This window comes from Oryza glaberrima, chromosome 10 (assembly GCF_000147395.1).
Source record: "Oryza glaberrima chromosome 10, OglaRS2, whole genome shotgun sequence".
In the NCBI taxonomy this organism is placed as follows: domain Eukaryota; kingdom Viridiplantae; phylum Streptophyta; class Magnoliopsida; order Poales; family Poaceae; genus Oryza; species Oryza glaberrima.
Genome location: NC_068335.1, coordinates 9,634,256 through 9,659,253, shown reverse-complemented (window position 1 = coordinate 9,659,253; position 24,998 = coordinate 9,634,256). Strand labels below are relative to the sequence as shown.

The 24,998-nt window shown below is 42.8% G+C and overlaps 1 protein-coding gene and 2 pseudogenes across 1 annotated transcript; 2 read left to right on the top strand and 1 right to left on the bottom strand.

Moving 5' to 3' along the window:
* Window positions 1-1,025: 1,025 nt before the first annotated feature.
* On the bottom strand, window positions 1,026-2,419 carry LOC127785817 (uncharacterized; annotated as a pseudogene).
* A 2,624-nt stretch (window positions 2,420-5,043) lies between these two features.
* On the top strand, window positions 5,044-15,415 carry LOC127786404 (alpha-L-fucosidase 2-like). Its single transcript, XM_052313809.1, has 10 exons — window positions 5,044-5,373; window positions 7,259-7,404; window positions 7,488-8,419; window positions 9,348-9,480; window positions 11,202-11,360; window positions 12,315-12,539; window positions 12,707-12,808; window positions 12,895-13,030; window positions 14,052-14,247; window positions 14,641-15,415. Exons 1-10 carry the CDS (start codon window positions 5,154-5,156, stop codon window positions 14,945-14,947), a joined length of 2,556 nt encoding a protein of 851 aa, XP_052169769.1. The 5' UTR covers window positions 5,044-5,153; the 3' UTR covers window positions 14,948-15,415.
* An 8,483-nt stretch (window positions 15,416-23,898) lies between these two features.
* On the top strand, window positions 23,899-24,971 carry LOC127753180 (serine/threonine-protein kinase RIPK-like; annotated as a pseudogene).
* The last annotated feature ends 27 nt before the right edge of the window (window positions 24,972-24,998 follow it).

The following is a 24,998-nucleotide window of genomic DNA, read 5'->3' as shown; positions in this document are numbered from 1 at the left end:
CGGCAACTTGAGCCAAAACGATTCAAAACGAAAGCTCTTATTTACTTCTCTAGGCTCAGAGCCAACAATGAAAAACGGTGCATGATCAGAGCTTGAGGAAGATAGAGCCGACATATGAGAAGAATCAAACATTAAATCCCAATCAGGTGTATGAAAAAGCTCTATCAATCTTTGTTTGGACTGGATTTCTTCCTTCTTTTGTCCAGGTAAAGCGACGACCAGATAGGTTTAGCTCCTTGATTCCCAGACGATCAATGGTGCCTTTGAAATGTTGCATCATTCTTCTGTTAAGACGGTCATTATTTTTGTGTGGCTTTGTAGATTAGATTAAAGTCTCCAATAATTAACCACGCTGGATGCATGTTTGGTTGTAGATCCTGAATCTTATTCAGAAATTGGACCTTCTGCTCTTCTAGTTAAGGGTCATAGACAACTGTGATTGACCAAGCTAGGATTTCCTCCTTCATCATAATTGTGGCTGATAGGCTATATTGCCTAAGGGTAATATCAGAGATGGAAAAATAGTTGTCATCATAGGCAAGCAAAATTCCCCCTCTTGAGCCATCCACTGGGAGGTAAGCATAGCTTCGGACAAAACAACCTATTAGAGTTCTCAACACCATAGAGTCTGAGACATCATCTAGTTTAGTTTCCTGAAGACACACAATTGAAGCTTTCATTTGATCTACTAGCAATTTAACATTATCCTTCTTCGCCGGGTTGTTGAGCCCACGTACATTCCAGTTCAGGATGAAAACAGATTTCTGAGACATAAGCAAAAGACGCCTTTAGAGATACATTCAGGTGCAAGACAGTAGATTGTAGAAGGAAGGCATAGACAATTGTCTCTGAAACACAACCATCAAAGGTGGCAGAAACACATAGAGACTTGTACTGTACTAAGAGCTTCCAATGGAGATGACTTGGACAGAGATCTTCTCGACCTGAGCTTTACACAAACTTCTTTTCCTTTTCATCGGCTCGAACAATCACCCGGTACTTTGGCGCTGGTGCTTACACCGGCGCTACCACCGCCTTCTTCCCTCCCTGAGCCGAACCGCCTTGCAACCTCCTTTCTCTACCAGGGCTACGATGGTCTTCATAGCAGCCGGGGAGAGCGGCTTCTTGTACTGTTGCAAGTAGAGAGATTTTATACGAGCATCAAGTCTCTTGTTATCATCTAGGACACCAAATTTATTTGCAAGAATTTCTTGCGCAAAGGATTCAAACTTTGAGTTTTGTCTAGCTTTTGTTGCAAGCCGTGCACTTTGGCGCTGCACTGAAATCGTCACCTTGTTGCGGCAAAGGCGTCGCTGTTTTTCGCCAGGCGCCGGGAGCAAGGGCTGCTGGAGTGGAGTGGAGAGGTCTGCAATGAAGGCATCAACCTGCTGCTCTCCTCAAACTGGCAAAGCCTGTGTTTCTTGCCCTGCACCAGAAAGAATGAAAACAGGGGAAACAGACGTGGAAGTGTAGTATCTGGAGAATACATTGCATGTGCCATTTCAGCTTCATGGATCATGAGGTCTAGGTGCTTCTCTAGGATATCTAGGACAGCACCCGAAACCTGCATTAGAGGGGCTAAATCAGGTGAGGCAACTGGGACAGTAGGAGAGGGGAGAGATGGAGCGGAGCCTGCATCCGGGCTCTTGCTTCTATTGCTTGAAAGAGACTTGTAGGGGGAGCCGACCTTTGTCGAGTTCTTGTTGGACTGCAGAGGAGCATGATTCTCTGAGGAGCGCTGAACTGCTGACACTGATTGTCTTCTAATTCTTGTTTCTCCTGGCTCGATCGAGCGAGAGAGGTGCCTGCTGAAGCCCCTACTGTCTCCTTCTTCACATGCCCTCTGTCGGCCTCTGTTTTCTTCAGTGAAAGTTCGTCGTCCTCCTTGAACTGGTTCCCTGCTTCTGCTAGATCGGCGGCCACCCAAACGATCCCATAGGGATCTGCTTCTGTGCCTTCTTCTTGAGCAGTGGTCACCATGATCATCTTCATCATCTGAACGCCTTTCCGGTGCAGGAAGGGTCTTGCAAGCTCCTAGCGGACGAGACACCATCCTTGCTCTAGCCACATCATCGGCCTCACCATAACGCCACTGATAGCCCCTGCAAAGGCGCGCCACCAAGTCTTGAACTGAATCAACATGAATGATAACTGGGTAAGTGAGTCCTTTCTTCGTGTCCCATGGTGCTGGCTGCTCCGGCTCGAGGTCGGGGAAAGGGGTGTCCACCGGCTCTCCTTCTACGTCAGGGTGGGTGATGGTGAAGCGTGACGCCTTGGGGATGGAGCTCGGGTCAGGCGTCCAAACCCAAACATCAAAAGTCCTGTTGTAGTTGTGACGTCGAGAGTACTCCTCCACATAATGCACTGAGCTCTTTGGACCAATAAGCTTTTCTACTGTTGCTTCTGATCTTGCATGCATAGGGACACCTTCAATACAGAGACGGACTCTGAACCGAGTGTCCACTGCCTCTGCATTCCTTCTCTCGTCCCAGGGACGAAAGAAGAATTAGATGCTTTCATGCATAACAGAAAACAAATCAACTAGAATTTTGACTGTGTTTTATTCAATTATTTTTTAGGCAAAATTGGTTATATAGCATCAAAAGTTCACGTTTTAGTTTTACAGCACCGAAAGTTACCAGTTCACTTTAAGAACACCCAAAGTTCACCCATTCCCATTTTCACACTTCCGTCAATTCTCGATCGTTTTCCATCTGCCTTAGATCGTTATTGACCTAGCCATGCACGCGATATGATGTTTCTACCCCTCACGAGTACAAGTAGAATGCATGGCAATGAGGGTTAGAGACGTCATATCATGTGCGTGGCTGGGTCCGTAGCGATCGAGGTGGACGGAAAACAATCGAGAATTGACGGAAGTGTTAAAAATGGGAACGGGGTGAACTTTGGGTGCTATTAAAGTGAACTGGTATTTTTCGGTGCTATAAAACCAAAAACATGAACTTTCAATGCTATATAACCAATTTTGCCTATTTTTTATATTGCATTGCATGATGATGACTACTCTCTCCGTCCCAAATTATAAGGTATTTTGGTTGGATAGGACATATCCTAATACTACGAATCTGGACATATTTCCTTTTCAGATTTGCATTACTAGTATATATCTCATTCAAACAAAATCTCTTATATTTTGGGACGGAGGGGTAATGTCTAAGTAACTTAATATTTTTTTTTCATGCTGTATAATGAATTTCCTTGCATGGTCAATCGAAATATTTTGATACCCTTTTTTCCTAAATGAAATGCTTGACACCTAGAAACCCATTACTAGTGTGCTTGTCTATATTCAAATCATGACATGTACAAATATAACAATTTAAGTAAATTACATGTACCAACTTGACAGGTGAGTACAATTTAATAAAAGAAACTTGAGAAGTAAGCGTTCTAGTGCAACAACTTGATAGATGAGTGTAATTTAGTGTAAGAACATAACAAGTGAGTATACGAGTGCACCAACTTGTAATGTGGGTGTGATTATGATAAAATAACTTGAAAAATAATGCAACAACTTAACATTTTCGAGTATTTTTCCCATACACATTCAATTCTTAAGTAATAATTTTATCAATGTACTTGCTCTGATTTGTATAAACATACTTCAATTGCGTCATTCTAATTAAATTGCACACACTGGCCAAGTTGCTATACTGCGTGCTATTTACTCCAATAATTTACTCTCTCCATCGTAAAATATATACATTTCTGGCTATGTATTTGGATAACGGATGAAATACAAATTTAACTAATACATTACCTACAAAGCTAAAAGTAGCTGCCTGGGCTACACATACTACGTAGCACACACCTTGGTTACAAACTACTTCCTGGTTGCTAAATAAAAACATTTATAATAGTTAAATTTGTATCCAGAGCATTTATTTTAATACTTAGACATTCTCAACCAATCATATACCTAGAAAAGGATGGAGCAGTTTAAATTTAAGACCTAAATGGAATCTTTCGCTCAACCATCATATTTTCTAAACAAACTAAAAGTCTATATATTTACAAATGTAAAAAGATTTATATTCAAGAAACGGAGGAAAGTACCTCCTATATTGCCCAAAGGCCAAAGGTTAAGGGGTGTTTAGATCAGAAGTGTAAAGTTTTGGTGTGTCACATCGGGTATTATATAGGGTGTCGCATAAAGTGTTCGGGCACTAATAAAAAAATAATTACAGAATCCGTCGGTAAACCGTAAGACGAATTTTTTAAGCCTAATTAATCCGTCATTAGCAAATATTTACTGTAGCACCACATTGTCAAATCATGGAGCAATTAGGCTTAAAAGATTCGTCTCGCAAATTAGTCGCAATCTGTATAATTAGGCCCTGTTTAGTTCACCAAAAACTTTTTTCAAAAACATCACATCGAATCTTTGGATACATATATGGAGAATTAAATATAGATAAAAAGAAAAACTAATAGCACAGTTTGTATGTAAATCGCGAGATGAAGCTATAAGTGCTACAGTAACCCACATGTGCTAATGACGGGTTAATTAGGCTCAAAGATTTATCTCGCGGTTTCCCGGCAAGTTATGAAATTAGTTTTTTCATTCGTGTCCGAAAACCCCTTCCGATATCCAGTCAAACATCCGATGTGACACCCAAAAATTTTCATTTCACTAACTAAACAGGCCCCTAGTTATTCTTTTAGCCTATATTTAATACTTTATGCTGCTGTTCAAACGTTCGATGTGATAGGACGAAAAATTTTAGGGTAGTATGTAAACAGTACCTAAGTTCACAAGATCGGTCTTGTACTCCAACTTCCACGTGGGCCATAGCGCGGTGGGACCAGCTTGTCATAGACATCTGAGCGGACCAGTAGGATGAAGTCATCATAGGGTGTGTTTAGTTCCTAAAAAAAGTTAGAAGTTTATGTGTGTAAAAAGATTTTGGATGTGATGGAAAGTTGAAAGTTTAGGGTGAAGTTAACGTGGCCATATTATAATGTTGGTAACACACATGAGGTTGTCTGTTCTCAAACCTGTTGGCGAACACTTCACTCCATTCCCTTATTTTTATTTATTTTTTTTCCTTTTTATAACTTGTGGCCGTTTGCTCCGCCGCTACAGGCTGCGGGGGCTCGTCGGCTAGTCGGCTCGGCTCGGCTCGTTCCCGATGGACGGCGACGGCGAGTGGGTGTGGGTGCGGCGGCCGGCGGAGGCGGAGGCCGTGGCGGCGGCGGCGGGGTGGCCGACGGCTTTGGAGGAGGCGCGGCCGCTGGAGGTGGTGTTTGCGTCGCCGTCGAGGTACTTCACGGACGCGGCGCCCATCGGGAACGGCAGCCTCGGCGCCCTGGTGTGGGGCGGCGTCGCATCCGAGAAGCTACAGCTCAACCGTGAGTAGCTCGATTCCCCCCCCCCCCCCCCTTCATCCCTAGCTCATCCACGGATGATGCTTCTGCTGCTGCTGCTGCTTTGGTTTGGCTCAACAATTGGGGGTGATTCACTCATGAACTGTTTAATTTGGGGCTGGTGATTTTCTGTTCGAGAAGGATGCGCCGGTGGAGGTTACATGGAGGATGTGGATATGTGATGTTTGTTTTGGTGGTTTTCGCTCTCCATTCCGTGCGGATGAGTCATGGACGATTGAATGTTGAATTGTTGATGCATTATCATCATAGGATTGGATATATAGGTTCAATGGGAATGTTGCTTTGGAATAAGTCGAATTGTACTTGTGCGAACTAAAATTAGGTGCCATAGGCATGGTTGGTTACCGACATGCATCCAATGATTATCTTCTTTATTTTTAACTTTTGGGTCTGCACACTGGCTCTTGCCTGCTAAAACTGTGTTTCCATATGATTTTTTCACTTAAGTAGGAAAAGTTTTGAGCTAAATTAAAAAACCATGATACTTAGCAGGTTACTCCTAGGCCAATCGGCAAAGTGCCAGAAACAAAAGTAGTCATTTGTCCCAGAAAAAAAGAGAGGCTACTGGATTAATCAAATTCATTGCTTTACTGTGAAGATGGTTGAAATTTACTATAGAACTGTTGGCTACATGTTCTTATCGCATGATTTGCTATTGCGCTGATAAGAACACATAGCCAATAGTTTTTCAGCTCAAGGTGTACAATTACCGGATTAATCAAATATAATCAGACAGAAATATAGTTTTTCAAGGTCTCCTACAGAAATATTGCTATTTAAAGTCTGGGAATGGATTGGGGATTGTTGACTGACTTTGTGAAAGAGCAAGGTGTACGACGATTTCAGAATGTAGTGTTGACAATTTCAACTTTATTTTTCTTTCATGATTTTTACTTTTTGTATTTCCATAGGTCTACCATTTTTACATACCATTCTTGAATATGGTTTGAAATATTTTAATTTTGAACTCAATAAGATGTTTCAAGAATAAAATGTAACATGAGCCAATTGTAACCTTGAGTGATTTTGCTTGTGATGCGCCTGAATTAGATTTACGATATTCTTTTTTTTCTTCTAGTGCTAGACAGCTAGAAGATGAGGGTGTATTTGACATGCCCTACTCTTCAGGCGCCCCATTGATTTCTGCAGTATGTTTGACCATACCATTGAATATGTGAATTCGAATTCTTCCATCATTTCATTGAGGATCCGCCCTTCCTTATGTTAATCCTAGTGCCAATATAAATAAAGAGCTTTCATACAGTCTATGTGGCATGTACGGCATGCAGATGAGACATGGCTTCAGTTGCCCACTTGCCCATTGCATTTATTTGTACTTGGTTTCAGTTGAAAAATGTGAATAGAAAAGGACATGGGTTGTGATAGGCGTCGCGTCCATTTTTGTATTTGTATGCTGTTTTTCTCCATGTGTGTATCCAGAGATTAGCAGCCTCATCAAGTGTGTTTGTGATGAATGCTTGAGAGAGATTTGAGTGATTAATTTCCAACAGAAAACTCAAGTTGGGTACAAATTATTGAATGCATCATCAAAGGTTGTGCTTTGACTAGTATGCACTTGAATAGTTGAACTGCTAACCAAATCATTTTCATGTGAATTGTCTTTGCTGATCTGGTTATGCCAGTATTCATCATTGCAGTGAATGAAACTGGTAGTGAACACAGATCCGAATCTTGCATGTGTTCCAAACTATAGTTAGATGATTTTTGTACTGCTCCTTTTGACTTCTTGTTCACTGATGCAAGCATCCACTTTGTTGGATTTCTTGTAAATAGCATCTGTAAGCCTGTTCATAGAGCTTATTTCTTCATATTAAACCTGTTGGTGCAGATGACACTCTATGGACGGGTGGACCTGGTAATTATACAAACCCAAAAGCACCTGCAGTTCTTTCTAAAGTAAGGGACCTTGTTAACAGGGGACAGTATGCTAAAGCCACAGCTGTTGCTTATGGCCTATCTGGTGACCAAACACAGGTACACATTGGATTATTTGGTCAATAAGAATATAAGATTGATATATTCATGTTGATCGTAGATTACTTATGTTTTAAATGAAGGTATACCAGCCTCTTGGTGATATTGATCTGGCCTTTGATGAACACGTGGAGGACACAAATTATAAAAGAAACCTAGATCTTCGAACAGCAACTGTTAATGTCTCTTACACCATTGGTGAGGTGGTCCACTCAAGGGAACACTTCTCATCAAATCCACATCAAGTCATCGTGACTAAAATATCTGCAGATAAACCTGGAAATGTCTCCTTTACAGTGTCTTTGACTACTCCATTGAACCACCAGATTCGTGTAACAAATGCAAACGAAATAATAATGGAAGGTTATTGCCCAGGAGAAAGGCCCACAGAATATGGCAATGCCTCTGATCATCCCGTTGGAATTAAGTTTTCTGCTATTCTCTATCTGCAGATGAGTGGTTCCAATGGCACTGTGGAAATATTAAATGATAAGATGCTGAAACTTGTTGGTGCCGACTCAGCTGTGTTGCTCCTTGCAGCTGCTACTTCATTTGAAGGGCCATTTGTCAATCCTTCGGAATCTAAACTGGATCCAACTGCATCTGCTCTGACAACACTAACTGTGGCAAGGAACATGTCATATTCACAGCTAAAAGCTTATCACGTGGATGATTACCAGAATCTTTTCCAGCGAGTTTCCTTGCAACTTTCACGAGACGCTAATGATGCCCTTGGAGGGAATGGTTTAGTTAATTTACCTGAGAATAGCTTACAGGAAACCTCTGTATCTGATTATGCTGTACAGATGGTAGAGTGCTCAAGATTTCAGGGGTTTAATAATTCAGGCAAGCCTACCGTAGACAGAATTCTAAGTTTTAGAGACGATGAAGATCCTTCTCTGGTGGAACTCCTGTTCCAATTTGGTCGTTATCTACTCATTTCTTGCTCAAGGCCTGGAACCCAGATTTCCAATCTTCAAGGAATATGGAATGATGAAACTTCACCACCATGGGAGTATGATTTCATAATAACATAATCATTTGTCTTCTCTTGTTATTACTATCTTCAAATAATAGTATTCTTTTACTTTTAGTGCAAACAAAAGAAAGAAAAAAATATAGTAGCTGCAGCATGAGGAAGTCAACTTTTACCACATGTTTTTGCCAATTCTGAATTTTATTTTGGGTCACACTTTGTTGAATTCTGTCCATCAGATCCCCACACATTTGTTGATTGGATTGCTATTGCCAGTTTTTGTGAAGTGTAGTAACTCTAATATGTAACCTATTGCTGCATGATCATATGTTTCAAAGCAGTCATATAGAAGTTCATCTCACTTGCAGTTAGAAGTTAAACGCCTTCTTTGTTTCCTTCACTTTTACTATTTTCAGCTGCTTTCATTTTGCTCTGTTGTTACATGATGCTGTTGTTACATGCTTAAACAATATTGTTCTTACGCGGTGGCTAATCATATTACTTGTATATATTATTCTACTAGCATATTATAATACATGCACGCACGCACACACATATATTGAGTTCCTCTACTACTAGTGTATAATAGTAACTGACGGCACATGAAGAAACTCGAGAGAAATGTGCACATTTTCTCCAAATGTTCCATATAATTTTTAGGTCGTATTACTTCAATTTTCAGATTTTTTTTTCCAATGATATTTTTTAAAAACGGTTTATTTGAAAATTTATCAACTAAATGACATATATATAGGTCTTAGCTTTTTTTTTTTCTGTGGGAAGACATATATATTGGTCGATTGACCAAAAACTTTATAGTAGCTAGTGGCTAGTGCTGACTCTTGCCTTCTGTACAAGTGAACGTTGACTTCTTAACACTAAATATATATTATACTTCAGTCATTTGCAAGTATATTTGATTGAAGTCATGTTTTCACTATTGAGATTTATCTATTTCCTTTTTCAGTGCAGCTCCCCATCCAAATATAAATCTACAAATGAATTATTGGCCGGCACTTCCTTGCAACCTTAGCGAATGCCAAGAACCACTATTCGACTTCATTGGATCTCTTTCAGTTAATGGAGCTAAGACAGCAAAAGTAAGCTCACAGTTAACGAAACTACCAAAAGTTTTATCGCTAAACAACACTAACTCCTATCTTGAGCAGTTCTAACATACTAAAAAAGTTCTTACAAAATTATTAGTAGCAAAGCTCTCAACTGTTTGATTTAATTAGTTGGAAGTTATAGAAAATCAAGATTCAATCATACTGTGCCACATCAGCGTTTTGTAAAAAGTTTGAAACATTTTTTTTTTGTATGTATAGATTCCTACCTATGAAGAACCTAGATGTTTTCTTTTGTTTTTGAACCGTAAAACTTGTAATATCATCTATGCAATTATAATACCTTAAAACCGTAGTCATGTTGTTATATGATTGTAGCTCATGAAATATCTATGTTCAATTTTATGTGTATATAATCTGGCCCACCAGGAGAAGTGATATATATCCTTTATTTTCTTTAAGTAAAAGAAAGTCTAGGATTTTTTTTCTTTTACAGATTAATGGAAGAGTTTATAGCTTTAAAAGTGAAGCAGGTTGAAATATGACCACTTATTTGGTGATGTATGTCTATATTTTGATTTCCCGTGTCTTTCATCTCTGTAGTAAACCAGTTTGACCTTATACCACATCTGATGGATGCTTGACTTGGTTATATCACTATATTTGGATTTTAGAGAATTTGTGCAATTCATTTCCCTTGCAATTCACTATATTTGGATTACATGACACTGTACTCTGAATTCAACATTGAATTTTGATGTATTTTCCTTTCAACAGTTAGCAAGGATAAAAGAATTGCAAAAATAAAGTAATGATATTTATCGTAAAAGATGTAACAAAATTATTAACATGGGCAGATCCAGCATATAAGGATTGGGGAAGTGACCCCAATACCATGTAGTTTACTGTCTAAATCCAAGTCAATGCTCATGAAGATATTGCAAGTCACCACTTCTAATTCATATCCATGATAGCTACAATGTGTTGGCATGACACTGTTGACCTCTCCGTGATCGACCCCTGGCAGTTAGTAACGAGAAAATTCTACATTACATCGAAAGCAATAATATCTGGTTAATCTTGCACCTGGAATGCATGTAAACTCCTTAAGTGGGTGTCCCATCCATTCTCATAAAACATTACAGCCTAGAACCCAAGCATTTTATCCTTAAAAACGTGTCCATGAATCTTCTTGCAACTTTTTGCTGTTCCATTCAAACAATTCTATTTATTATGTGTACCACATTTTCTATGAAATGTTCTTCGACTAATTTTTATGTCATATGTAAATTGCACTTCGCACATGGTAAAGTGCACCTTATTCGCTTTGTACCAGGTTTAACACATAATTTCACTTTACACCAGGTTGTATTCAATAAATTTCATTTAGCACCTGGATACATCATCAAACCAATTGAATTTTCATCAAATTTTGAAAAATTTGAATAAACTTTGAACATGATCTAACTTCAAGAAGTTTCATAAGTTTTATTCATATTTTGCAATATTTCCCTTTAATTATATGGTGCAAATTTGTGCAAAGTGAAACCTATTTCAATATACCCTTGTGTAAAGTGAATATACGTACTAAACTGGTGCAGAGTGAAACAAGGTACACTCTACCTGGTGCAAAATGTAGTTTACCTGTTACAAGTGGGCTCAATGCATGGTTTGGAATTTCCTTTTTCTGGGAACTTTTTTGAGTCGAAATCTCCCTTTTCCACATCTGCTGTGATGATATTTTTCCCTGACAGGTAAATTATGAAGCTAGCGGTTGGGTCAGTCATCAAGTGACTGACCTGTGGGCTAAAACATCACCAGATGCTGGTGACCCTATGTGGGCCTTATGGCCAATGGGTGGGCCATGGCTTGCCACACACCTGTGGGAGCATTACAGTTATACGATGGACAAAGTGAGTAATTACATAGACAAATAATTCCAGTCCTAAATGGCATGCATTACTTTCCTGTATAACATTTTGGATTGTGTATACTGATACTTCAAAGTAAGATATGTCGGTTGCAGAATCATGACCATTTGGGTTGATAAACTCTGGTTGATATTCAATTTACCTCGCTGCATATCAATTGGGAAGCATCATCCACTGTTATAATGTATTTTTGTAAGATGCATTCTTGCTGGCATGCCAGGATCGATTTTCTCTGAACAGAAAGAAAGTGTGTTTAGGCCAAACAAAGTAGACATGATTGTTCTGAAAGATGCCAAGAAGGTGACAGACATTAGATGGCCGGCAGAGCTAGTGTCTACTGCCTAGGATTGCCTAGATGGTAAGTAAAGAGAACAAGAAAGCACACAACAGGCAGGGCAGAGATCAGAGGCAGAGCCCCATTCAGGTCAACCGCCTAATGCCAAATTGCGATAACCACCCAGCGCTTAGTACCCAATAGGCGCCTAAGCACTGCCTACAATCTATTCCTAGAGCACTGCAAAGATGTGTTGATTTCTTTTGGTAAGGCATCAAGAGAAATCCGTTAACACTTTACACCAAAGGTTTCTGCTTTGGTACCAGGTTGAGCATATGCATCACCTAGCTACAGAAAATTTAATATGTTCAAGAGTAACGTAACATGCAAATTACTTTAACAATATACTAGAAGAAGCACTAGAATATCCTCTATGGTTATAGATACTTGCTATGTCTGGTTTGTTTTATCCTTTCCTCTGTGTGTGCAATTGACAGATATTCTCCTGGTCTTGTTGTCAAGATTAGATGGGATCCACACTGATCATTTTTTCACAAGCTGCAACACGCCTTCTATTTGACATTGTCAGAATATTCATGCTACATCAATAGCACCAAGATTACATCAGCTAATACTTAATATATTCAATTCTTTATTTGCAGCAATTTTTGGAGAAAACAGCATATCCCCTTTTGGAAGGGTCTGCATCATTTCTGTTGGACTGGTTGATTGAAGGAAATGGAGATTATTTGGAGACCAATCCTTCCACTTCTCCAGAGCATTATTTCATTGCTCCAGATGGTAGGAAGGCCTGCGTGAGCTACTCAACAACTATGGACATGTCAATTATAAGAGAAGTTTTCTCAGCTGTTCTTATGTCTTCAGATGTAAGCCTTTTCACCTCTTAGCGTTTTCTTGAATAGGCAGATTAGTTCATCATGAATGAATCATAAAGCCGTAACTATATTATACTATCAATAGCTTTGTTTTCATTCAGTCAAGCGCATTTGTTTGAATACTAATGGATTTAAGGTATTTCCTTTCTTGCTGTCAGATTTTAGGAAAGTCAGACTCAGACATGGTTCAGAGAATCAGAAAGGCAATACCAAGGCTCCCACCAATAAAAGTTGCAAGAGATGGTACAATCATGGAGTGGGTCAGTTGATGATCATTCTTTTCTGTCTCTCTGAAGTTGTGTATTTCTATCCAGTTATTTTCTGAATGCTTGTTTTATGTGGACAGGCACAGGATTTTCAGGATCCTGAAGTTCACCACAGACATGTATCTCACCTGTTTGGTCTTTATCCAGGACATACTATGTCACTTGAGAAAACACCTGACCTTTGCAAAGCCGTTGCAAATAGTCTCTATAAAAGAGGTACCTGTTTGTATAAAAATGTGCATAGTTCTAGTTTTTTCTCCTTCTCAAGTTTTCATTGTCTTCACCTTAAATAGGATATTTGTTAGATTGGAACTAATTGTTGCATCTCTCACAGTCATTTCGGTTTGCCTTGATAATCAACTTCTCTTTGTGACGGGTCCATATAGAGCAAATAACTCCTGATTTAATATTGGTGATCATTTTACAGTTTTGTGCAATTCTTCTGGCATACTTGTTGGCACGACTGTTTCAAGTGAACTAGAAAAAATTTCCAATGAGGTTATACATCTTCAATCAGACGCTGATCATCCTGATCAGCTCAGGTGCTCAATGATTTATGCATAGAAAGATAACTTGGAACAGTTGGGTACACAATATAATTGTGATAACTGCATATATTTGTCCCAGAGAATTGAAATAACCAATAGCTCTGATTCAGAATGACTATTGAATAATGAATACTTCAAATATGAACAATAGCTCTCATCAAATATTTAATTTATCTCTTCATTTAAGTCTTAAATGCATAAAGACTACAAATATGAACAACTTATTTGGAAAACTCAAATGCGAAATATATCTAACTTTTGTGGATGGAGGGAGTAAAATTCAAGAAGAGAGTTAAAAGAAGAGAAAAGACTTAAGCTAAGTGCCTTTGTTCGTTAGGAATACTAAACGTTAGAATAGTTCTGTTTGAAGTCATAAAGCACTTTCACATCCTACTTGCAAAGGCTCCTCACCTTATTCATTTGGACAACATGTTTCAACTATCGAATTATCTGGTGACACAGTAAATGTTCTCTCGTGTAGTCGTATTCAAGTTTTCAAGTAATGTTAATCTTACTTTTCAGTTGGATAGGAAACCAGTCTTTAATAGTTATTAATGATTTCTTGACACTTGAAGTGCTAGAAACTTTTACCTTGTATACATTCAACGACTTTCTCAAACATCTGTTTTAAGAACAATTCCAATTCAGTCTATTCTGCCATGAGATCTGACTTGTCATCCACTGATTAGGTGATGAAGGTCCTGGGTGGTCCACTTCCTGGAAGATGGCCCTTTGGGCCCATCTTCATAACAGTGAGCATGCATATAAAATGATTCTTCAGCTGATCACTTTGGTAGATCCAAAACATGAGGTTGAAAAGGAAGGAGGCCTATACTGCAATCTGTTCACAGCACACCCACCTTTCCAAATTGATGCAAATTTTGGGTAAACCTGATTATCTAGCTCCATCAATAATTTAGAACCTTACTAACCATGCATAAACATTATGGAATTACATCTCTCTTTGACCTGCCATCTTAGAAGTTAAAACAAACTGCCAGAAAATTATGCCAGGCTATAAAGAGCCCTAATACTCCCTCCGTTTCATAATGTAAGACTTTCTAGCATTGTCCACATTTATATAGATGTTAATGAATCTAAATATATATGTGTCTAGAAAGACTTACATCTATATGAATGTAAGGCAGGGAGAAACAGTTAACATCTATATGAATGTGGGCAAGCTAGAAAGACTTACATTATGAAACGGAGGAAGTAACAGTTACATCTGCTCACTTTCTAATGCAGTTTATGCATGTCCTAATTGTTCTATTACAGATTCCCTGCTGCACTGTCAGAAATGCTGGTACAGAGCACCGGGAGCGACTTGTACTTACTCCCTGCCTTACCCCGTGACAAGTGGCCTCAAGGTTGTGTGAAAGGTCTCAAGGCCCGAGGCGGTGTGACCATCAACATCAGGTGGGAGGAAGGTAGCCTCCATGAAGCTCTGCTTTGGTCCAGCAGCAGCCAGAATTCACGTATCAAGCTGCACTATGGAGATCAGGTTAGGACGATCAGTGTCTCGCCTTGTCAAGTTTACAGGTTCAGCAAGGATCTGAAGTGCTTGAAGACTTGGGCTCTCTGAGAATGTACAGTTGCTGGTTTTGAAAGGGGAAGCTAACTCGGGGGTAACTCGCCAAATCTCCCGAGCCAACTGCCAATAAATAAATCTCGTTAGTTCTTGCACATATCGAACTTGTTTCTCTGCATTTGTTTCAGCATTCCCTTGAGCAACTATGCAAATAAGCGTCATGCGGATTTCATTGTGTACTAGTTGAGTCTGTGTGTTGGTGTAAATTTTGGTGTTGAAATAACCTATAAATGCACATAAAAAATGTGCTACTTTCTAGTGCGTTAGTAGCAAGAATACAACATGGTTTCTATTGTAACTGCTAGAGCTGAATCGGTGTTTTATTACCAGTCATAGGCCTTATGTGCGGGGAAACAACGTCATGAATGAGTACATATATTACTGAAGAACATTATGCAATCAACATAGTACCCCTCTGGTTTTCTTATTTGACTATAGGAAGGGGCGGGCCCAATTTTCAGATTTTGTATTGGAATAAATTCATCAGAGGTCCCTTCAACCGGAAAACCAGATACATCAGGTTCCTTAACTATTAAAACTAGTACAGACGAGGTCCCTCGGCGGTTTAGATGGCGGTTTTGATTAGCGTGGCGTCTACATGGCTAGTTTGACTCAGTCTTCGTCTGACGTGGCACTTACGTAGCAATTCGATCTGGAAAAATAATAAAACTTGTGGGACCCACATGTTAGTTTCTAACACAAAATAATAAAAAATGATGGGATCTACGTGGCCCACATATGTCATCCCTCTTCTCTCTATCCCCCTCTCTCTCTCTCTCTCTTCCCTGCACTGCAAGTCACCGGGGCAGATGCCAAACCAGCGAGGCAGTCGTTCCCAGCGGCACGGGAAGGGGTCACCGCAGTAGATGCTCACCCTCTCTGCTTTCTATCTCTTCCGGCTCTGTGCCTCCCTTTCCCTTCTCCCCTCTCCCTGACATGTGGCTAGCAAGAGAGCAGCGCCCAGCGAGGAACCGCGGCGAGGAGGGAACCGCAGCGATGAGGAGGCATCGCGGCGGGGAGGCAGCCATGCTGCGTGGCTCTCGCTGATAGTGGCCGCGGCCGGGGAGATGGCGGCCGAATCAGATAACCTGTCCTGATAACTCGTGCTTTTTATATTAGTCTACATCCACCATGCGCGGGGATAGCGGCGACGTGGGGATGTGCGACTGGGAAGAGGAAGTGCTAATGACTGGTTAATCCCGCGCTAATTGCAATAGTGGTGTTAATTGCACTTAACAACTCATGCTTTTTATATTAGTCTAGATTAAAAAAAAATTTGAATAAGACGAACGGTCAAACATGTTTAAAAAAGTCAACAGCATCAAATATTTTGGAATGGAGAGAGTATATAATTTAGAGACTTACAATTTAAACACATGCCGACTATTTTTTTTTAAGTCCCACCGTACGGTTTGGTGTCGATCGATCGCCGGCCAGATTACACAATTGGTTTGTTGCAAAGCCTGTTTTATGAGCACTGTGGCTACAAAGTCCCCTTTTTTTTGACAAATTGACCCTTTTGGAAAACTTATTTCGAAACTAACCCCTGCCAAAAACTTCAACCAAAAATAGGCCGTCGGCTCAGCGCCCAAACACATTGGCGCTGAGGTTGGCCGTGTCAGCGCCAACGGTCCTGGCGCTGACCTCGTGCCACCGTGGCGGCCGGGCCGATCCCCCAGCCGATGTGGCAGCTATCTCAGCGCCAACCGCTTCGGCGCTGAGGTGCCCAACCTCAGCGCCAACGTACTTGGCGCTGACCTTGGCTACTTAGAGCCCGGCCGAGGCCGCCCCAGCCAGTTATTCCTCTGTTTTTCCCCAGCCGCCCGCCTAGGGTTCGGTCGCCACCGCGTTCTCCTCGCCCAATCTCCCCCCAAAAACCTCTCTAATCGAAGGTGATTTGTGCGGCATTGAGTTGGGGATCGGAAGAGAAGGTAAACCCCTCTATAAACCCTAAGTTCCCCAAAGTTTTATTGGATATTTTGCATTGTTTTGGTTGTAGACGTGGTTTGATAATAGTTGGCTAAGGACAGATTATTAGATGGATAATGTGGGTGGGGATGAAGTGTGGAGGTGGCATATCTTTATCCATTTGGTTGTTGTTGATACATTTGATAAAATATATTTGGGATGGATGTTTGGTGATGCACTAGGGTTTGATGGGAGATGGATGTGTGGTGATGGCCTAGGATGTGGGATGGATTTGTGGTGATTGAGAGGGTTTGAAAGGGGTTGATGTGTGGTGATGGGTAGGTAATTTGTAGGAGTAGAGTTTTTTTTTATCAATAATGTGTAGTATTTGAGTAAGGTACTTATTTATTGGAAAAATTAGACATGTTGTTAGCTTTTGAAGTACTGATATTGCAATGGTAATTACATATTATTTTCAAGTAATTAATGTTTATGCATGGGTTAAAAATTGTAGATGGATAGATTGGTCCGGCTTCATTATGGTGGTTGTGTGGTAGAAGAAAGTACACATGGAAGCCAATTTGAGGGAATGACAGTTAGACAATTAGTGTTTTTTGCGAAGCCTATCTTTGAGGAGTTAATGTCTCACATCAAGCATGAATTGGATTGGAGTGATGAGTCGATTGGTATGCAAGGGAGATACGATGTGGGCGGCGGTGTCATGTCACATAAGTTTATGTTAGACTTGAATGGAGAGATTGAATGGCAAACATATATAGATATAGTATTGGGGTCACATTTCAAATCTCTTGAGGTGTTTGCATGGAAGAAAGATGGTAGGATAGGGAAGAAAGAACTTATAGACCTTAATGAAAGTCCACTCATAGAATCACCCATTAGTTCTCACGAACTGTTGGAGAGGTGTAGTAGGAAGGAAGAATTGATTGAGGAAGACGTGGAGGGGGGCGAGGGAGTAAATGATATGGCGGATGTGGATGTCAGGGAGGAGAATGTCCCGGTAAGGGAGGAAGTACATGCAGAGGAGAATGTGCCATTAAGGGAGGAAGTACATGCAGAGGACAATGTGCCATTAAGGGAGGAAGTTAATGTGGAGGAGAATGTGCCGGTAAGAGAGGAAGGAGATGTTGAGGATGGTCGGGAGGTAGGAGATGATGTGGAGTTGCCTGAGGAAGAAGTGAATGCTAAGAATGTAAGTATGGGCCTAAGGGAGTTGGTTAGGCTGAAATTCTATACCCGAGAGGAGTGTGAGGAGGCTATGATACGCAGTGGATTGAACCCAGGCTAGTTGGAGTATGATACAGAGGATGAATTGGATGAGTCCGCTTCCGACTCTGATGATGATCGTCCAGTGCGTAAGATGTCAGAGCATGAAAGAACTGTGTTTGTGAAACTGGTGGGTAGAAACCCGGAAATAACACAATTCGAGGATCTTACCAGATCCGGGCTAGCAATTGCTGATGGGGATCCACAGTATGACGGTGCCTTCGAACCAATGTGTGATGAACCAAGGAAGGGGTTGGAGTTTCGATCGATGGATGATCTGAAAATATGGCTGCAGAGTTATTCTATCCGTGTCCACCGGCCGTACCATGTGAAGAAATCTAACGCGTCAGTAAAGTATACTGTGGCTTGTCTCGATCGCTAGTGCAAATGGCAGATTAATGCAAGGAAGAGTGGAGGAGATAGGTGGCGGGTGACTAGGGTGGGCGAAGACCACACATGCTGTAGTGCGGAAGTAATCGGCAAGCATTTGCAACTTACTTCGAGGTTTATTGGAAATAGGTTACAGGCATTTGTGCGAGCTGAGCCAACTTTATCTCCAGCAGCGATTGTGGAGGCAGTTGAGCAAATATGGCACTATCGGCCTACGTATGGCAAAGCATGGCGTACTAAGAAAGTTGCTATGAAGGTCATTTGGGGAGATTGGGACGAGGCGTATGTTCGCTTGCCTACACTGATGCGTGCCATCAAAGCAAAGAACCCTACCATGCATTTCCATGTTGAGGCTCACCCCGAGAAGTCAAGGATGGTGGAGGGAGTACAGAGGCGAGTATTTGGACGTGCATATTGGATATTTGGCCAGTCCATAGAAGCATTCAAGCACTTGAGGCCGGTGCTAGCAATTGATGGCACTTTCTTAACCAGTAAATACCAAGGTACATTGCTCACGGCAATAAGGGTCGACGCCGGGTTACATCTTGTTCCCTTGGCGTTTGCTCTGGTAGAGAAGGAGAATACACCCAACTGGGAGTGGTTCATCAACATGTTGAGACACAAACTGATCGATCCTAATAGAGAAGTGTGTATAATTTCTGATAGACACCCTGGCATTTTGAACTCCATCAACCACAGCATGCCTCATCACCTAACCATTCACCACAGGTGGTGCATGAGGCACTTCTGTGCTAACTTCTACACAGCTGGAGCTACGACTGATCAGATGAAAGATCTTGAGCACATATGTCAAATAAATCAGAAAGCATTGTTCCTAGATGAGATAAAACGCCTCTTGGGTGTGGTCGGAGAGAGGCCAAAGAAGTGGCTAGAAGACCATATGGCACTTAAGGTCAAATGGGCAAGAGCATTTGATACCAACGGGCGTCGCCATAGCATCATGACTAGTAATATGGCCAAGAGTTTCAATAATGTATTGAGAGGCATTCGGAAACTGCCGGTTACAGCTATTGTGGCATACACATTTTTGAAGTGCAATAGTTGGTTTGTTGATAGACACAAAGAGGCAACTGTAGATATCCTGAGTGGAAAGAAGTGGCCCACAAAAGTTAAGGACATGTTGGAGGAGCAGCAAAGATGAACCTTGGGGCAAAGAGCAGCATGTTTTGATTTCCCTTCGATGAAGTATGAGGTCAGCGAGCAAGGCGGAGTCACGGCGGCTGGGGTGCAATGGGGTGGACGTCACTACATCGTGGTTGCGAGAGATAACACATGTAGTTGTCAGTTCCCTCAGCTCCATCACTTGCCATGCTCCCACATGATAACCGTTTGTAAGTTGCGAGGTTTGGATGTGGAGGTGGCCCCCCGAATGTGTTATGAAGCTTCCAATAAGGCTGTGCAGGACTCGTACTCCCCTAGGTTTGAACCTTACCTAGATCCATCACAGTGGCCAAGTTATGATGGAGAGTTCTTCGTTCCCGACTTGTCATTGAAGAACAACACACGAGGAAGAAGAAGGACAAGAAGGTTCAAGAACGACATGGACAAAGCATACAAAGGCTCAGCCAACCGACGGTCATTTGTTAATTTTTTTGCAATTACTAATGATTCCATTTAATTTCCGGTCACAGGTGACACAGCGTCGGGGAACTGGAGGGAGAGGGTCGAGGAGTACCTTGGTCTGGAGCCTCCAGTGGCACCTGATGGTCAGAGGCAGACGAAGACATCAGGGGTTCCTTTGAGTTGGTTGCGAGCCAACTTCGGTCAGTGTCCCGCTGAGGCAGACGAGGCCACGGTACAGCGATACTGCAGGGCGTACGTCCTGTACATCTTCGGCAGTATTCTGTTCCCTGACTCTGGTGGAGACATGGCTTCTTGGTTGTGGCTGCTGTTGCTCGCGGACTGGGACGAGGCGGGTACCTTCAGCTGGGGGTCTGCTGCCCTAGCCTAGTTGTACCGGCAACTATGTGATGCTTGCCGAAGGCAAGGCGGGGACGCGAACCTAGCAGGCTGTGTTTGGTTGCTACAGGTAAGTTCACGCATGTTATGTTTCGTAACATTTCAATTTCTTGCTAACATGTTGGAAGCTAACGTATGTGACGCAGGTTTGGATGTGGATGAGGCTTCCAGTTGGTCGGCCCATGTGGAGGACCCATCAGGCTTGGCCGCACCAGGATGCCGACCGACATCCCACTGTAGCTCACCTGTGGGAATCGGTCCCATCTCCAGTAGTAGGCCGCAGGAATTTGGCCTACTACCACTACACAAACGAGATGGACTACCTATAGCCAGAACATGTAAGCAATTCACCGTTCTATCACACATGAAGATGGTTTCTTACTATATAGTACTAAATGTGCTTCAATGTGTTTTATTTTTGTTGCTGTAGGTGGTGTGGATGCCATATGAGGCACAGGAAGTGCTCGAGCTAGAACTAAATCCCATGTGCCATATAGAGGATGCGTTGAAGACCCTACGGGTGCCCACTGATCTGCTTCTATGCAGTGGAGTTCCAGATGTGCCACCGCGTGATGCGGCAATTCGGGAGGCTTCAAACAATCCCGCACCGTTTCTCCACAAGTATCGACCTACAGAAGTTAGTAATTTCACTTAAGAATTTATTTTGCTTGCCCAATCAGTCACTTCAACATTTACTAAATATTTGAGTTGGACATTTTGCATACGTGCAGGGTGGACCGTCGGAAGAACAAGAAGGTGACTGATTGGGCTTACTACCATCAGTATCATATCACGCAATGGGAGAAGTTCGAGGAGAATGGAGTACCAGACCAGGGTCAGCACAATAGGACGGAGTTCGACTTGTACTTGGCATGGCTCCACAGGACCTACCGTCATGTCCTACGTCCGGCCTGGACACTAGCCGACATAGCGGATGACCCCGAGGATGTTGAGGAGCAGAACGAGTACAATACTCGTACCCGTCAAGGTACCACGGTCGAGACGGGACCTGTTCACGACAGAGTGGTTAGTTTCTAGCATTAATGATGTATATTACTTCATTTCAACGCCATAAATGTTGTGACTTACTTCATTTCAATCCTATAGGCTCGAGAGTTCTTGCGGACCGTCAACGACGCGGGAGTGGCGCTAGGCACGGCTCCTGGCTCAGAAGGAGAGGGCGGCACCCTCCGCAACGCCCTACAGGTAATCGTTGGAAATAGAAATGAAACTACGGTGTTTTCTTCCAAAAGCGATAACTTAACAGGGATTATTTTTTATGCAAAGACTACGGCAGCGATGTCGGAAGTTGGCAGCAAGGCTCGGCTGCAGGTCGACTGATGTGGTCGAACATGCTTATGCCCACCAAGAGGGGGATGAAGAAGGGGAGGTGGGTGACGAGGAGGGCGAGCAAGACAAAGAGGCGGAGGAAGAAGGAGATGAGGAGGAAGAAGGGAATGAGGAGGAAGAAGAGGAGGGGGACGAAGAAGAGGAGGCGGATGAGCTCGGTCCCTCGCAGCTGGAGGACGCACCAGAGTCGTCACAGCCGGATCTCTCGCAACTCGGCCCGTCTCGACCACGATGCCGGCGGGCTCCTTCGCAGGGTTGGAGGTACACCCCCGACGTGCCTCGTCCTCGCACTAGAGGTAGGAGGAGGTGAGTGCATGGTTCAATGGATGGATGGATTGATGGATGGACTTGATGCATGGTTCGATGGATGTATGGACTACGACTTTTGCTTGTGTTGTGTATGGATGGATGGAAGGATGGATGGGATGTTTTTATCTCTTATATGTATGGACTTAATGTATGGATGTATTGATGGATTCTGTGGATGTATGGAATGATGTTGGGATTGATGGATGGATGTGTGTTCTGTATGGTTCTCTGGATATATTACTGCCTGTGAATTTTTGTGATGTGATGTCTGCCTGTGTTGTGTGCAAAGTTTTGCTAAGTTTAGCAGGGCTGGGACCTCAGCGCCAGGTAAAATGGCGCTGACATGTCAAACCTTAGCGCCAGTGCACCTGGCGCTGAGATCCCAGCCCAGCCATCCAGAAGGCTTGCTGGGCTAGACCTTGGCCGAAGCGGCCAAGTCCCGCCTCAGCGCTAGGTGGGCTGGCGCTGAGCTTCCCACGGTCAGCGCCATTATGGCTAGCACTGAGGTCCCATCCCGCAAGCCATCCAGAAGGCTTGCTGGGCTGGACCTTGGCCGAAGCGGCCAAGTCCAACCTCAGCGCCAGGTGGGCTAGCGCTGAGCTTCCCACGGTCAGCGCCAGGGCGGTTGGCGCTGAGGTAGCTGCCACGTCAGCTGGGGGATCGGCCCGGCCGCCACGGTGGCACGGTATCAGCGCCAGGACCGTTGGCGCTGGCACGGCCAGCCTCAGCGCCAATGTGTTTGGCGCTGAGGTGACAAACTATTTTTGGTTGAAGTTTTTGGTAGGGGTTAGTTTCGAAATAAGTTTTCCAAAAGGGTCAATTTGTCAAAAAAAAAAAAAGGGTACAAAGTCTCTAGAATAGTAAAATTGTACAGGTCAAGCGTTTGTCCAAGCTAACCAATTAATTGCAAAGCTAAGCACTCTCTTTGACTCGAATTAATTACCCACCTAAACAGTAAACGGAACCTTCTACGAGTAAAACATAATTAAATTTGAAAATATAATGTTCATTTAATCATTTTTTAAAAAATTTTGGGATGTAAATTTTTTTACGAAAATATACCATCGATCTCGCACAATCGTTGCGCGAAAATGACTTGAGCATGACACCGCGGACGGTATCGCGCGGTCTTAAGAAATGGAAGAGCAAATAAAAAAGCGATACTGGCCAACGGCTCGATTTGATTAGTGATTAATTACTTAATTAATAATTAACTAATAATAATTAGTGATTAATTATCTTGATTAGCGATTAATTAATAATTAATTAATGGATAATTAGTCGCTAATTAAATCGGCATGGCACAAGACCGTTCGGTAATTAAATCGGTATCGCTCATTGCTTTAGGAAAATATCGCTCTTCCATTCCGCCAGACCCGGTCTCGCACTTTCACCGTGCGATACCGTCCGCGATATCATATCCACGTCATTTTCATACAATGGTTAAATTTCAGTAAAAAATTTTGCATCTCGAATACTCCTAAGAAAAAATTTTAAATGAACAGTATATTTTTAAATTTAATTCGTAAAACACACATGCCCAGGGCAGTCAGCATCGAGTACTATTTTTTGTCGTAGCAAAACCACACGTGAAGTCGTGAACATTATCTAGTTTATATTACAGAGAGAGAGAGAGAGAGAGAAACATAGACTAGCTGACACGATACAAAACAAAAGTTCAAATCAACAATTCCACATTAGCTAGTTGGGAGAGATTATCTATTATGACGTTGTGGCTGACGGAGTGATTTTCTATCTATGTTGGCGATGCAGGATTACACGGCGAAGCTCTCGGACTTTGGGCTCGCCAAGGGGGGACCCACAGGGCGACGCGACCCACGTCACGACACGCGTCATGGGGACCCACGGGTACGCGGGGCCGGAGTACATCCTGACGGGGCACCTGACGGCGAAGAGCGACGTGTGGTGCTGCCCGAGCTGCTGACGGGGCGGCGGGGCGGGAGGGAGCAGAATCTCGTGGACTGAGCGCGGCCGGAGCGGGTGAAGTACCCCAGCCTGGAGGGCGGATACTCCGACAAGGCGGCGAGCAAGGCCGCCATGGTGGCGTATCACTGCCTCCACAGCGTGCCCAAGTCCCGCCCACACATGCGCGATGTCGTCGCCGCGCTCGAAGCCTGCAGACGTGCGGCGACGTGCCCGCTGGGCCTTTCGTCTACACCGTCCCGTAGGCGCCGGCGCCCGCAGCCGCAGCTGCCGTTGTTGTTTCCAAGGACGACGAGAAGATGGCGTCGTCCGACGAAGCCGACAGCGCGAAGCCCGCCGCCGCGGTTGAGGACGGCGAGGAGGTACGTCGCGTCGGCGGTGCACGCGGAAGGAGGAGCTCCGTGTCCGGCTCGCCGAGGCAGAGCTGGGAGAGGGGCGCGTAGCTTGACTGAAGCTCTCAAAGCTTTCAACGATGGATGCAAGCGCCGCAGTGCGAGAATTTGCCTGTTATTACTGTGTGAGTGTATATATGTTTTGTTCGAGAGCGTTTCAAGTGTACATAGTGGTAACTAAGCAGGAGGTGCAGTAACATGTTCCTTGATTCTTTTTCTTGGTGATGCTATTTTTGATCCCAAGAGCAAAATGTATTTACAGTGAACTGAGTAGTACCCAAAGATCCTGAGTTCAAATCTCCTATAGAGTTAGTGAATTTTAGATTGAGTTGTTTGTGGAACTAAGTTCCCTATCTCAATGACCGTATATATCCGGTTGGATATAAAGGCTGGGTAGAAAATACCCTTCTCTAAAAAAAATAATAATAAAAAAGAGCAAAATGTATTGTTGCTTTTGTTTTCTTAAGGAAAAAAGTGCTCTCTTTTTT